This window comes from Canis lupus, chromosome 9 (genome assembly GCF_011100685.1).
Source record: "Canis lupus familiaris isolate Mischka breed German Shepherd chromosome 9, alternate assembly UU_Cfam_GSD_1.0, whole genome shotgun sequence".
Classification (NCBI taxonomy): Eukaryota; Metazoa; Chordata; class Mammalia; order Carnivora; family Canidae; genus Canis; species Canis lupus.
This window is the reverse complement of record NC_049230.1, coordinates 41,421,541-41,437,290: the sequence shown is the minus strand read 5'-3', so window position 1 is coordinate 41,437,290 and position 15,750 is coordinate 41,421,541. Positions and strand designations below refer to the sequence as shown.

General features: G+C 55.3%; 1 protein-coding gene across 1 annotated transcript in view; it reads left to right on the top strand.

Moving 5' to 3' along the window:
- Positions 1-7,904: 7,904 nt before the first annotated feature.
- RAB11FIP4 (RAB11 family interacting protein 4) overlaps positions 7,905-15,750 on the top strand; it is a 117,540-nt gene continuing 109,694 nt past the window's right edge. Inside the window, exon 1 of the mRNA XM_038548189.1 lies at positions 7,905-8,063. Coding sequence (XP_038404117.1) covers positions 7,905-8,063 — 159 coding nt within the window. The remainder of the gene's footprint in view (positions 8,064-15,750) is intronic.

Here is a 15,750-nt window from a genome sequence, read left to right as displayed (position 1 = left end):
TTCCCTCTTGACACTTTGGGTTTCCCAATGATCAAGGAGTGAGCTTGGATCAAAGGAGTTGGCAGGAGAGTGTCTCCCATCCTGACAGTCTCTGGCTCTCTGGTCATCGGGACTTTGGGATAACCAGGATCCCTCCTTCTATGTCATTCAGGGTGGGCCAGTTACCCTTCAGTAACAAATGGCCCTACCTCACCCCCATCTCACCTTTACCCCATGATAAAGGCTGACAAGCAGCATCTATCCAGGACATTGCCAATCCCAAGGCAGGAGCAAGGAGACATGGAGAACCATGCTTTGGCCCGTAAGTCTATCCATGAGTAACACTTCTTCCACATTTCACTGGCTGAAGCTCATCACACATGACTACTTTTGAGTTCCACAGGGCAGAATGTATGATACCCTAGAGGGAGGGGTTTGGGGGGGGGACTAATAATTAGCACAGTAACACTGCCTGCTATTTACCCATTTATTGAGTCCTTGTAAATATCCCAGGCATCTTGTGGGGTGCCTAGGTGGTGCAGTCGATTGGGCTACTGACTCTTGGTTCCTGTTCAGGCTGTGATCTCGGGGTTGTGGGATTGTGCCTCATGTCTGGCTCCACGCTCAGTGAGGAATCTGCCTGGGACTATCTATCCATCTCTCTCTGCCCCTCCCCTCCCTAAATCAATAATTAAATCTTTAAAAAATATATAATTGAGGTATCTTGTGACGTGAGTCCCAACTCCAAGATGAATAACTATAGAGTCAACCGATGGAAAGCACTATGTGCACCAAACATTAGTCTGTGTTTACACCAGTATTTTGTGAGAATGTTGAGGTGGGAAGGTACACATGATCTTATTTTGTCTTTACAACTCTGTGAGGCAGATAGGATTATCCCTGTTTTACAGATAAGAACACTGAGGTTAAGTCACTTGGGTCAAGGTCACATGGCTTCTTAAGTGGCGGAGCCAGATGAGGATCCCAAGCCCTCTGATTCTGAAACCTATACTCTTAGCCTTTCTATCACACACCTCCCACAAAAAGCAGCAGAAGCCCAGGATGGGCCAGCCAGGCTCCCAACAGTACAGAAGACAGGCCAGCCTACTGGGAGTCAGAGGAGGTCCGCAGGTGGCGGCCACTGGCGCTGGCCAGGCTGTGATGCCCGACTGGACCAAGGAGCCTGTGTGTTCTGCGAGACGAAGGGCCCTGGGACTCATGGGCTCTGTATAATTCCTCAGCAAAGACACATAGACACTCGAGCACACCTTGCTGGGGGGGCAGTGAAGACAGAGACGGGTGCTGTCAGAAGATGAAGCCGGGGGGAAAGCCAGGCCTCACAGAGAGAGGGCTCCTGGAGCCAGACAGCTCGGATTCAAGCTCTGTGACTTTGAGCAAATTATATCACCCCTCTGTGCCTCACTTCCCTCACCCAAAGATGGAGCTGTTGGAGACAACAGAGTTGGTTTGCAGAGAGGCCCTGGCATAGTGCCTGGCCTGTGGTAGGCCTCAGTAAGGGGTTGCTGGTGTTACAGAGGCCAGAGAAAGGGGCTTGCTGAGGAAGAATAAAGTAGATCCAAAGGTACCCCTGTCAGTGTCAGCAAGGTCACCAAGGAAGATAGCTTCCGAAGATAGCTTTACTTCCAGTAAAACGTATTCATCTGGATTTTATTTTTTTTTTATTTATGATAATCATACAGAGAGAGAGAGAGAGAGAGGCAGAGACACAGGCAGAGGGAGAAGCAGGCTCCATGCACCGGGAGCCCGACGTGGGATTCGATCCCGGGTCTCCAGGATCGCGCCCTGGGCCAAAGGCAGGCGCCAAAGCACTACGCCACCCAGGGATCCCCTTCATCTGGATTTTAAAGGTATGTGTATGTGTGTGCATACACAGGTACACTGGACCCCGGAATGGACATGCGCACAATCACGCTGGATGAGAGCAGGGCCCTGACGTTGATGCCCACTCTCCTTTCTTGGTCTTGGAATGATACCTTGGGTCTTGAAGTCCCGAAGAGCAGAGACACAGAGGGCCTGGTGTCCTGGCCGGGGAAAGCGCAGTATGTGGGCAGGGCATCACCAAGCACCACGAAAACACTCTAGGGGAATCTGCATGGAATTCTGTAAGAGCAGAGCAGTGAGGGCAACTCACTCAGGGAAGACTTCTTGGAGGAGGTGGCATCTGAGGGATGGCTGCGGAGACGAGAAGAGGAAGGACAATCCAGACAGAGGGAACAGCATGCTCAAGACAAGCCAGGCATTTCATCGATTGACTCATCGATGTTGAGTTGATGTCTTGGAGTCAAGGCCCATGCTCGATAAGTGGACAGTGTGGGAGATGGCATGACTGTCCAGCCACCTTACAGAACAGAGTGTCCCACTGGGGTCAGACTGTCAAGGCCATGGGCCTGTTTGGCACCCACTCTGAGGACCTGGGAGTTTCTTCTGCGGAAGGGGGCAGCAGAGAGCGCTGGAAGCCGGCAATGTGCGGCTCTGTGGGGAGTGGACTTCTGGAAGGTGAGACCTGCTGATGGAGACACTGCCCAACCCCAGAGGATCCCGGAGCTGCTGCCCTGGCTGGAAGCCACTTCTAGGAGCCATTTCTGCCGCTGGTGACAGGACTGGGAACTCAGCAGGGAGGAATAAGTAAGGTTTGGCACTCTTCCTAGAATCCTAGAAGGAAGGTTAGCAATCGGTTGGGCCTGCTCCCTTCTGAGGATCAGAGAAGGTTCTCTGTGGGCACCCCCGGTGAGAGAAACCACCAGCCTCCTGGGCACCTCTCTCAACTAGGAAAGACAAGGTCTGTAGATGCCCTGCTCACCCGGATGCCCCATCCTTGGCATCCAGGCAGTGCCGGCTGCTTCTGCAAGCACATGGGTGCCCTGTCTCTGCTGACCAAGCATATTTTAGGACAGGTGAAGAAAGCACATGAGTTCACACCACTTTCCTCATCTCCAAAGGGATAATCATTCATGGTTAAAAAACAAAACAGCAGGTTGTGAGCAAGAAGAAACTGGACCCTTCCCCATTTCCATGCAACATGGACGATGAAGTCCAGGCCCCCTACATGAAAATCAGAAATGCCTCCCCCTTTCGGATTGGTTCCAAACCTCTCCATGCTGACACACGTACCCGCCTGCACAGACCAGCCACTACACTGGGCACCGCACACACGGGCCTGCTACGTTCATTTTCTCATTACAAACGTGCAGGACCTCTGCGAGGTAGGGACTGCTCTCCCTACTCACAGACAGGGACACTGAGGCTCAGAGAAGCGAAGTTGGGTGGAATCATAGGGCTAAAAGAGCAGAACTTGCTGTCCAGCTCAGCTCTTCGGGAATCCCACCTGGCTCTTCATCATTTTTAATAACTTCCCCATGATATTCGTACATGTATGAGGTCCCTGTGATGACTGTAACAAACTGTCACAAGTTGGAGGGCTTAAAACAATAGAAATGTATTCTTTTACAGTTCTAGAGGCCAGAAATCTGAAAATCAAGGGCCATGTTCACCCTGGAGGCTCTAGGGAAGATTTTCTTCTCTTCAGCTTCCAGTGGCTGCTGGCATTCCTTGGCTTCTGGCTGCTGCCTCACTCTGATCTCTGCCCCATGTGGTCATGTTGTCTCCTCCTCCGTTTCTGTCAGATTTCTCTCTGCCTTTTTTTTTTTTTTAGATTTTTTTTTTTTATTCACTTGAGAGTGCAACCTAAGCAAAAACCAAGAGTGGGATGCCTCTTTCTTATAGTATATGTGTGACTGTTTTTATTTTTTTAAGATTTTATTTATTTATTCATGAGAGACAGAGACACTAGCAGAGGGAGAAGCAGGCTCCATGCAGGGAGCCTGACATGGGACTTGATCCCAGGTCTCCAGGATCACGTCCTGGGCTGAAGGCGGGTGCTAAACCGCTGAGCCACCGGGGCTACCCTGTGACTGTTTTTAGAGCTCACCTAGATAACTCAGGATAATCTCCCTATGTTCAGATCCTTAACTTAATCACACGTGCAAAGACTCTTGTTTCAGTAGGGGAACATTCACAGGTCCCGGGATTAGGACACAAATATCCTCAGGAGGCATTTCCAGCCTACCACATTTGCCCATTCCTTCCTTAATTCCTTCACAGACCTGGATTGTGTGTGTTGGGCACTGTGCTAGGAGCTGGGAGCTAGAGAATCGAGAAAGGACACAGTCCCTGCCCTCGAGGACCTTTCATACCCATTCCCAACTGCTCTTGTGGTAACAGGAGAAGAAGACACAAGGACAGTCACAATAGCTAGCACTTACTACCTGGGCACTGACATTTACATATATTAACCCACCTGACCCTCATGACAGCCTTATCCCCATTGACAGGGTGGCTCCACAGTCTGTATGTGTCACCTGTCTGTACAGAATGCTACAGGAGCAGAGGGGAGAAGCGGTCAAGATGAGGGAGGGTATAGTCAGGGAAGGCTTCCTGCAGGAGGTACCATGCCACTTCCAGGGAATCTGGAAGAACAGGAGTTGGCTAAAGGAAGTGGCTTGGGGGAGGAGTAGGATTGAGGAGGCCCCCCAAGCAGAGGGAGGCAGGAGGAAGCTGGGATGCTCTAGGACAGGGGTGAGAAGAGACTGGAGATGGGAGAGGCTAAAGCCTGTTGAGGCTTCTCCCTAGAGAATGGGCTGGAATCCCATTGTTCCTTCCATGTGTATTTCCCAGATGTGCTTGGTGAGGCAGCTGTTGAAAATCACCTGGGGAATTGGGTCACCCGGAAGAAGGGGAGGACAGGAGAGAGGCTCTGAGTCTTCTTGCTCACTGCTCCCCCAAAGGGGCCTCATGCTCCCCTGGGGCAAGCCCCTCCACTCTGAGGTTCCAGCTCTGGCACGGCTCCTCTCTTGCCGGAGCTGCTGGGGCTGCACTTGGAGCTCTTTGACCAAGGACTTGGGAGCTCTGGGACTCTGGTCCCAGGTCTGCCTCCAGCCACCCGGGGTCTCCGAGTCTGGGCCCTCAGTGCAGGTTACATGTGTCATGACTGCCCAGTTATCAATTCGGCAAGGACAGGACTGTAGCTGCTCCTTTTTCTCTGTCCCCCCAGCATGCCCATACAACATAGGCACTTGACAGAAGGAATGTGACAACACAGGGGGCATGCCTGCAACGTCTTGCTGGCCCCAGTGACAGTGCTGAGCCACAGACCCAGTCCTCAGGTGGGGGAGGCAGGTGTCCATCAAACCATCACCCAACCGAGGTAAAGCTGCAGACGGGGAGTGGTTGAGGAGAGTCAAGGGTCAGGGAGGGCTCCCCTGAGAAAAGGAGCTTTTGAATTTGGTGTGACCTTGTCTTTGAGGAGAAGAACCACAAATCTGACTGTGAGCTTTGGGCTTGGTTCACCTGGGATTTGTTCATGCTCAGATCTGAGCCCCCCACCCCTGCACCCCAGCTGAACTGGGTGAGGTGTCTGCATTTCCTGGTCCCCCAGTTAGGGGATGTGATGCCAGAGAGGGCTCTGACAGCCATTTCTGCAGCTTCCCACAGACAATAGCCCCAGCTCCTGTTCATCTCCTTTCTGGGTGAGCCTCTTTGGTGAGAGAAAATGGGCAGGCGGACTTGGACGAACTCACAAGAAGGTTCCAGGGGCAGGCGGCAGCCCCAGCTGCTACAAGCCCACCTCCCTGCCTGCAGGCTCACTGGACCTCCTGCAGCTAATATGCACACGTTAGTGCTAATGTTTGGCCTGCAGCAGGTACTGTATTACCCCCATTGTACAGACGTGGAAACTGAGACTCAAAGTATCTTGCTGAGGAGCATCCAGCTGGCACAGAAGCCCACACTCTTCCCAGAACCAGCACCACCCCCAACCTCTAACCCTACCCCATGACCTCCCAGTTTGGACTTTCACTGCATCTTGAACTCTCCAATCCTCAAACTCCCAAGCCTCTCTTCTCAGGAGGGGCTTGCAGAGGAATTCAAGTATCTAGGGGGTGGGGAGGGCAGATAAAGGCCACACCCACCCCTGGAACTGGGGCTGCACAGAGGAAGAATGTGGCCCAGTATTCCAGAAGCCACATGTAGCCCCATTCAAAGCTGAGCAGGAAGACCAGGGGCCAGGGAAGAGAGGTTCCTCACCGCCCACTCCAGACCCCCTGCCTGGGTCTCCAACCCGCTCTTGGCTCCCCTAGGTACGGGGCTGGGGCTTCCTCGGGACCCACCCTTGGCTGGAGATGAGGGACAAGAAGATGCTGAAGACACATCCTGTCCTGATAGGTTTTCCAGCATGCTGGGGGAGATGGGCACCCCTCCCCCCCAGAATTATACAACCAACTCTGCATCTGGACGAAGGCAACTGAACTCAGTACTTCAGACTAACAGGCAAGATGGTGTGCCATCAGGGAGGGCTTCCTGGATGAGCTCTCTTGACCCCCTTGACCCAGCGAGCGGGAAAGCTAAGCGGGAGTGGACTCAGCCGAGGCCTGCATTTGGGCTGGGGACAACCGGAGCCGCAGGGGCCCGGCATGCCCAAACAGCAAGGCGGCGGGGAGAGGAGACAGGCGGGATCCTGCAGGGCCCCGGCCCTCGCCCTCGGGGTCAGCATAGGAGCCCCCGTGGAGGCTCGGCTGAGTGCTGGCTGGGGGAGGCTCAGGTCCGGGTGTGCAGGTGCTGTGGGTCCTCGGGGACGAGGCTGGGGCCTCCGGGGCTGCCACGCAGGGTGGGAGTGGACGCCTTCCTAAGTGAGCTGTTGGGTGTCCCTGGGCCCTGCAATAAGCACACCGAGTTGCCTTGTTTTCCCTTCCTCCGCCCGCCCCGGGCCTCCTCTCCACCTCCTCGGTCCGAGTGCCCTTGGGGGCTGGAGCTGTTTCCTGCCCCGAGTCTCCGTGTCCTTCCCCAGCAGCGACCTGGCCCCAAAGTGCTGTTGGGGGACCTGCGGCCCGGAGCCTGGCGCTGGTTCTTTCCAGCCAGAGGTCAGGAGGCGGGAGTCTAGAAGCGTCCAGGTGTGCCTGGCCCCGAGTCTCTCACGCTCGCGTCGGAGGCTCGCAGCAGCGCCTGGGGGCGCGGGGGGGGGGGGGGGGGGGGGGGGCCGGGGGGGGGCGCGGGGGGGGCTGGGCTGCCGAGGGCCGCGGGAGGGGGCGCGGGGGCGGGGCGCGGGGGGGCGGGGCGCCGAGGGCTGCGGGGGGGTCGCTGGGGGCGCAGGGCGCCGAGGGCCGCGGGGGGGTCGCGGGGGGGTCGCGAGGGGGGGCCGCGGGGGGGCGGGGCGCCGAGGGCCGCGGGGTGTCGCGGGGGCGGCGCAGGGGGGGCGGGGCGCCGAGGGCCGCGGGGGGGCGGCGGGGGGGTCGCGAGGGGGGCGCGGGGGGGGCGGGGCGCCGAGGGCCGCGGGGGGGTCGCGGGGGGGGGTCGCGGGGGGGCGGGGCGCCGAGGGCCGCGGGGTGTCGCGGGGGGCGCAGGGGGGGCGGGGCGCCGAGGGCCGCGGGGGGTGTCGCGAGGGGGGCGCGGGGGGGGGCGGGGCGCCGAGGGCCGCGGGGAAGTCGCGGGGGGTGCCGCGGGCCCCGCGCCTCGCGTCTGCCTTCCCGAGAGGGCGGGGCGTCCGTGCGGGGGGGTTTCCGGGCGCCGGCCGCGCGCCCACTCCGGTTTCGGGGGCCGGCGGGAGAGCGAGGCGGCTGGGCGGGGTCGGCCCGGCCCGGGGGAGCGCGGCTGCTTTTGTCTGCAGCCTCCGCGCCGCGGCCCCTCCCCGCCCGCCCGCCCGCCCGCCGGGAGCGCGGGGCTGCGGCGCGGCTGGACACGGCTCGGCCGCCGGCGGGCGGAGGCTGCGCGTGGCGGCGGCGCGCGGGCGGCGGGCGGCGGGCGGCGGGCGGGCGGCGGCGGGCGGCGGGCGGCGATGGCGGCGGCGGCGCGGGGCGGGCTGCGGCGGGCGCGGCGGGCGGCGCGGGGCTCGGGCTAGCCGCGGGGCCGGCCGGATGGCGGGCGGCGCGGGCTGGGCGGGCGCCCCCGCGGCTCTGCTGCGCTCCGTGCGCCGCCTGCGCGAGGTGTTCGAGGTGTGCGGCCGCGACCCCGACGGCTTCCTGCGCGTGGAGCGCGTCGCGGCGCTGGGGCTGCGCTTCGGCCAGGGCGAGGAGGTAAGGGCGCCGCGCGCCGTCCCCGGGCTGGGACCCGCCGCCCCCAGCCCACCTCCCCTCCCCCGCCCCGCACTGCGGGCCGCCGGCAGGGGTGACAGCGCCGGCTGCTGGGTTGGGAGCCCGCCCTGCGGAGCCCGGCGCCCGGGTTGTGGGAACCGAATTCCAGGACGCGGAGGGGGGGGGGGGGGACGCCCCGCTGGGCCCAGCCAGGGTGGGGGCCAACGAGGAGCGCTCTGCGGCCTGGCAGCGCCCACCCTGCACACGGCAGGGGGGTGACCCGTGCTGGCCCCTCACGCCCCGCGGGCGGCTGCGGCAGGCCAGCCAGAGCCCAGCAGTGTCTCCCGTGCTAGGTCCGCGTCTGTCTGGGGAAAGCAGTTCCGGTGGTTGTTAGCAGGGCAAGCCTCAGAGGGTGGGTGTTGCCAGTGGGGTGGGCAGAGGAATAGCAGTAAATGCCCCCTCGACCATGGCCATGGGCACGGGGACTGGTGACTGAGCCTGGGAGGAAAGGCAGGGGACCACCTGGCAGGAGAGCATCCACCCCCAGCCTCCTGTCACTGCCCACTCCCACCCGCCCAGGGTTTTCTCCTGGGAATAGAAGTCCCGCCTAGTGAGTTAGGCCACGTAAGGCCTCAGGCTCCGCAAGGGAAGCAGGGGGGCTGAGGGCCTCAGGTGGGCCAGTGGTTCACATTCTGTCCCTGGGGACCCCAGGCCTAGCATTCTGGATTGTGGGAGAAACCTTGACGTGGTTAGGTTGGACCCTTGCCTCTCTGTCACCTGGCAGGGGGGAGATGATAGATGATTCTCTCTCCATAGCACTTGGGCATGGCGAGGATTTGGGAGCAGTAGGTGGAAGAGGCTGAGGCAGGTATCAAGTTTAAGAACCCAGATTCCCCATCCCAGGAAACTCAGTGCTGTGGTTCCTGTTGGAGCCCACATTTCCTGCAGCCATCATGATCCTTCTCCTTCCCCTGAGGCCAGCCAAGCCCCTCACCCTCACCAGTGGCTCCCTGTGAGACCAGCTGAGCAGCCCCTTAGCATAGGGAGAGCCCCAGCACACGGGACACAAGGCACAGCACCTGCCTCGCTCTGCTAGAACCTGGAGTTCCAGAACAGCAAAGCAGTTCTTCCAGCAATCTGGGCAGGAAACCACCTGAGCCCCCAGCAAGTGTCGTCACTTTACTCCCGAGCTGGATAGCTGCTGTTGTTAGAACCTTCTCCCTCCCGCACTCTCAGAGCCAAACCTGTTTGTTACATAGTCGGCGCGGTTCTGCAAAGGGACTCTCCTGGGTCTCTCTTCTATGTGACAGGCTATAAATATTTGAAAAGAGCGCTCCTGCCCCCTTTGCTGCTTCCCATCCACTCCTTCCCATCTTTACTTCTCTGGGTCGAATACCCTCTATTCCTGAAGCACCAGCCATTTCCATATGACCTGACAGAGGGGCCAAATCTGTGGCTTATGGCCGTGGAGCCGCCCTAGTAATAACACAGAGGCCCTGAGTCAGGAGCACCCCCCCACCCAGGGATGGCTCCAACCCCAGCAGCTGACACACACGCAGGTGATTCAAGGTGAGGCTGCCTTTTGCGTGGTGTACCACACTTTTCTTTCATATTGACTTTATGGCCACCAAAACCCCCAAGGATCTTTCTTAGAAACCTCTGCCAAACCAGGATTCCCCTCAATCCTGGAGAAAGGTCAGTGATTTCTTTCCTTTGACAGCATCATCTTATATTATTACAGAAGCAGTTTATAATCACTGTAGGAAGTTAGAAATATGGGCAAGCAAAAATAAAAGTATTATGTTCCATCTCCCAGGCAGATCTGCTATAACACCTTGGTCACATCCTTCCAGAACTATTTCTATGCTTATATGTAGATCTCCCTCATAAAATGAGATCATGCTGTGCATACTGTTTTGTAACCTGATTTTTTTCCAGTAAATGATCATCACTTTCTGCTTCAGTAAATTTTCATCTCATTTAATATGCAGACCGTATTCACATTTCCCTGTTTGGCCCCAAAATGTCGATTTTAACTGTTTTGTTTAAACCAGTTTCCTGTCTAGAACTGTGCAGTGCGTCAGTTGTCATGACCCATAGGTCTCTCTGTTCTAATGCAGTTCCTTTTTAAGAAAAACAAAATTTTAATGATCCTGACTTGTTGAGATCAGGCCTTTTATCTGTGTCAGTGATTTCTTGAATCAAAATCTGTTACTTGGCCCTTATTCCTATTAAATTTCATCTTGTCCATTTTGCCTCCTGGTAATAGACGATAGAGAAAATTTAAGATCCCATCTCTAGCACTCTCAGCCACTATCCTGCCTGCAGGTTGGAAAAGCAGGTGTTTTGTCTGAATCCACAGGCTGATTACAAACACAGGGCAGGACCACGGACAGGGCCTAGTAGAGGCGGCTCTATTCACGCTGTATTGTTGATCGAGACCCACAGACAAACATTTTGCTTCCCTACTCACTATACATTACAATGGAGGAAAGTCATTTCTCTACAGGTAGGGATCCCTTCAAAACTACGTGCTTGGACAATTTCTATTTTATTTGTTCAAAAATCAGGTGGAGACCTAGATTTCCCAACCCACTAGTGCTCGAGGCTGGATAACTGTTGTTTGTTAGATATGGGGTTCAGCAAACTTCTCAGGGCTGGTTACCCACATTTTACCAACTACCCTCAACACCAAGGATGCCAGAATCCTTTGCAGAAATCAAAATTTGCTACTAGATTGCAAAGTATAAAATAACCATGAGGTCATACTAATATAAATAAATGATTGAATGAATGAATGAACAAATGTATACTAGGAGCATTTCCCATACAGAAGTAATTTATAATTAATAATAAATGATTTCCTCTTCAAGGACGTAGAGCATAACTCCCGACCCCTTAAGCGAAGTGTCAGATGTGCGTAGTGACTGCCTTCTAAAGGGGAAGGAGTGAGTTTCCAGCAGAGAAGCCTGAGAAGCACTGCCTCAGCCACATGATCAAGGTCAACATCAACAGTGATAAGTCAGATCATGTGTACCCTTGATGTGATGTCATAAGAGGCACTTTACCTCACTGGTCTTCCTCCTTGAGCCCATAACCCCAGTCTAGTCATGAGAAAAATATCAGACAAACCCCAACTGAGGGATCTTCTGCAAAACACCTAATTGGTATTCCTCAAATTTGTCAAGGTCATCAAAACCAGGGGAAGTCTGAGAAACTGTCACAGCTAAGCACAGCCTACGGAGACACGGCAGCTAAATAATGTAGACAGGATCCTGGAACAAGAACAGGACATTAGGTAAAAACTAAGGAAGTCTGAATAAAGTATGCACCTGAATTAGTAATGATATTATGTATATATAAGGTTAGCCTCTGACACCCCCCCGATTTATTATTGGCTTAGGAATCATAGTAGAAAAGAGAAGAGAGAAAATTTGATGAAAATATGAGTACCTGAAATTGCAACACAAAGGCTGACCTTTTGAAGAATGCGAAGATGGGGGGGAAACACCCCTGTCCAAACCCTGAAAGTCATTAGTATGTGGGAGCAGACAATGACAAGACCATGTTGACTTCTTATGTCTTTTTTTTTTTCTAACCTTTCTCAGCCTCTGTTTGCTCATCCATAGAGTGGTGATGATAATAGTCCCCATTCCACTGGGTCATCATGGGGCTTGAACCAGCTCCTATATGTGACATACATAGTCCAGGGTCGCCGAGTAGGCACACTGTCAGGACTGCTCCTGCACTTGTTATGATTGTCTTCTAAAACCTGCAAGCACCTTTGTGAGGCTGTTCTGGGCCAGGGGTTTTCTGGGGTTGAGGTCAAGGTCTGTGACTTGCTCTTGCACCACAAGGTCTGTGGTGCTCTCAGCTGAGAGCTGTCAGCCTCTCTTGCAACCTTTCAGCAGTCTGGGGATGGAAGACTGTCAGAGCAGCCAGAGGTGGGCCACATGCTTGTCCTCTTTCCAGTTTGAAGACCATCCTTCCTGCTAGGAAAATTGCAAACAAAAGTAGTTGAGTGTCATCTCTGCCATCTGTTAACAGAGCACCAGCTCCCCTGAGCAGGGGGCCTGTCCTTCCCACTGGGAATGAGGCATTCATGTCCCCCACAGGTGCGGCTGGAGCTTGGGAGGTAGGGAAGTGATAGCAAGATCAGGAAAGCCTCAGCCATTCTCTGTAGAAGATTGGATGTGTGTTTGGGAACAGAGGCTGGCTCTAGCAGGAGACTATGACATACAGTCAGAGAGGAGGAGGGTCTGGACTTGGGCAGCACTGGCGGATGGAATCAGCAGGGGCCCAAAACGCCTGCAAAGCCCAACAAGTCACTCCTAGACAATGCAGTTCAAGGCATTATTGGTGAACAGGTGGCCTCTATGTGTCCCAGCCTAATGGGGACATGCTAGAGATGACTGAGCTGACAAAACAAAGGGGAAAGGCCTAGGTCCTGAGCTTTGAAGACAAGGTCGGGGTGCCTGTGGCCCACGAAGGGGGAACAGAACAAGAGTGAAAGACCTCTTTCCTGCACTTCTGCTCCTGCTGGGTGCTCCCTAGAGGGTGCAGTCCCTCAAGCATAGGGGTGAGTGCAAGGTACCAGGGCTGGGGGTGGGTGGTGCAAGTCCTAGCTGGGATGCAACACCCTCTGGCCTCTGACCTGCCCGCACCACAACCTTGGCTGTGCTGGGAGGAGGGCTGTGTGATGAAAGCCCATGGGGTCTGGTCCATCTTGTTGGACATTCTTGAAGTGGCCTGAATCCATATGGCACACCTCTCTAGGTTATAGCTTTCTTCCCAAGATACTGGGTTCTAGAAAAGATGAAAGCTCCAGGGAGTGTAAGACTTGGTTGCAGGCAGATGCCTGGTGCCTCCCTGTTGAGATCTGAATGAGGGAATAGAATCAGGCCTTCCAAACAGCAAGACACGCCCCCAAAGCAGTTCCTGTGGCTGGAGGAGGATCTGAGCTACCAGTGGGTGCTGGGCTGTCCCCCTGTGAAGTAGGACTTGCCCCCCCTTTCACAGGTGGGTGCCCCAGAGCTCAGAATTACCAGCCTGGGTGGGCAGAGTGGATATTATACCTGGCCCCAACTCCAAGGCCCAGGAATGTTCCCTGGCTTCAGGAAGAGAACCAAAGAGGCAAAGAAGGCAAAAGGAGGTGGGGTGGTGGAAGCCGGGACAGAGGGAGCAGCGTTTGGCCTGTGGCTGAGGATCTCCCTCATGCCTCCCCGGAGTGGTGGGCCTAGAGGGTGAATGCAGGAACCTGGTGGGTGGGGGGCAGATAGCTGAGAAACCAGTCCTCCTCCCGTGGCCTGGGTGGCTCCTCCACTGTCTGCACTGGTCAACAACCCTGTCCGGGGGCCCCTTCCGTGGACTTGGGGAGGGAGGTTCCTCACCTGACCCTGGGGTAAGTGTGTGAAGCCACGGGGCTCCTATGCCTCCTGCTGCGGTGGGCTCTGTGGCCCTTGCAGCCATAAGTCAGTCCCAGCCCCAGCCCTCAGCAGTCCCACCAGTGCAGAAGGAGAGGCTGCCAGTCCCAAGTGACGGTTAGAGCTGGGCCAGCTGGTGGAGGGAGGGATAGGGGACATGCCTGCTGACCTGGAAACAGAATGAATGTCATGAGTGCGTTAACTGCTGTCTACACACACATACACACACACACACACACACACACACACGATTGGGTGAAGGCCCTGAAATTTTTATAAGTGTAGCCTTAATGGAAATGCCTTTTCATGTAAGCGTTGTCTTTAGATGTTTTCAGGATTAAAAATTTTATTTTTCTCTCCATTAACACCTTGCATGCCTGCTGTATGCCAAAACTCTCCCTGGCACTGGGAGACCAGGGTGGCCTGGAGTTGGAAAGGAGACAGGCAAAGGAATAAAAATTGCTATCAGTTGGTGTTAGGTACAAAGAAGACACTAGGTACGAGACGAAACCAAAGGAAGACTTTTGCCCCTTAGAAAGACTGGGAGGAGGCCTCTTCTGTCCTGGGGCACATTTGTGTGGAATGAAGTCGGGAACTGGTTGCACCTGCAGATATCTGCAGGTGGCTGACCCTTGCAGAGACAGGAGCAGGCCTGGAGGTTAGAGATGTGCCAGGCGGCCTGTGATGTGAAGGGAGATGGGCAGGGAGGGAGATCTCTCCAGGCAAGAGATGCTGGAAGCCCGAACAGAGCAGCCGTGGAGGAGGAGGAGTGGCTGAGTTTGGATACTAGAGCCCATGGGAAGTAGAGTGTGAGAGGAGAGAATTTGGAGAATTTGCTGGATGGGGAAGACTGAGGTGGGAGGCGGGTTGGGCAAGAAGTCAGGAGATGCACCTGACATCCACGTAGAGATGTGTGCCAGCACTGGGTGGATGAGCCCAAGGAATGCGCCTCGGGCCTGCTTCTGCTGGCAGACCCTTGACTGACCTTCTTCCACACTGGCCCTTCTGTCTCACGGCCCCACAACAGAGGAGTTGTTTTGAGGGAAAAACAGAGAACCTGATTAAGGTGTGATTCAGCCCCCTTTAAAAGCCAGGCACAGGTTAGGGCCCCAGGGACTCAGCTGGGCTGGCTTGGGACATCTCAAGCCTTGTGTCTTCCATCCATGATGCTGACTGCTTGTCTGTCAGCTTGTCCATCTCAGAGCTACTCCTTGCCCCCTCCCTGCACAGAGTAGGAACTGGCCAGGGCCATAGTTCGTTGCTTGAATATGCTGTTGACATGACTACTGGCCTTCTCCAGTGGACTCTGACTGAAGCCATCCCCCAATTAGACTGGGGCTCTTTGTACCCTTCTGCTCTATGCTGTTCCCCAACCCCACCCACAGCACCCTCTGATCCTTGGACACCCCCCCCCCACTGAGGCATACCTTAAGGCCACCAACCTGCCACCCTTGGGGTCACTGCTGAGGGCTCCATTGTTCATAGTTGCACACTCTTGGGGATGGAGGAACAAAGCAGCTCAGAATGTAGAAATTTGCATACAAGTGATGCAAGAGTAGAGTAAGCCTCCAGGTCGCCAAGTTCCCTTTAGACCTAAGACCCTGAGTCTCACCCATGTCTCACTTGCTGTAGCACAAAACTCAAAGAAGATGTCCAGCTTCCTCCAAAAGCCAGTGTTGATTGCGCATTAGCCTATAGTGGCCATTGTCTCCAGGAAGATCCCAATCTAAGACCAATAAATACCTGGACAGGGTAGACAGGTAAATCAGAGGGCTGATCTATACCAAAAAACAAAAACAAAAGAGGGGAGTAGGGGTACATTCAGTGCTTGTGTGACTCTGGAACAGCCCTGCCAAGAGCTGAGGACTCACTGCCTCCCTAGGCCAGCCCATTCTGTCCTAACAAGGCTCTGGCTGAGTTCTTTTTCATATAAGTGAGCTAAGATCTGTCCCACGAAGCTCCATCTTTTGCTCATTCTTCCCTCTCCCGATCCATCCAGCCATCTACCTGCATATTTGACAGTGCATCCACTTAAACATCCACGTAGCCAGCCAGCCATCTATCTGCTCATCCATCCATCTGAACATCTGCCTCCCTGTTGACCCATCTACTCATGCATTTGTTACACATCCATCCATTTGTCCATCCATCTGTTCACTCACCTTTCCACCAGCCTCCCCTGCCCATCCATTCACCATACAAACAGCATTTACCAGTCTCTTCCAGGCCTGAGGCCTAAGCACAGATCCAGGGCTGGGGACTAGAAT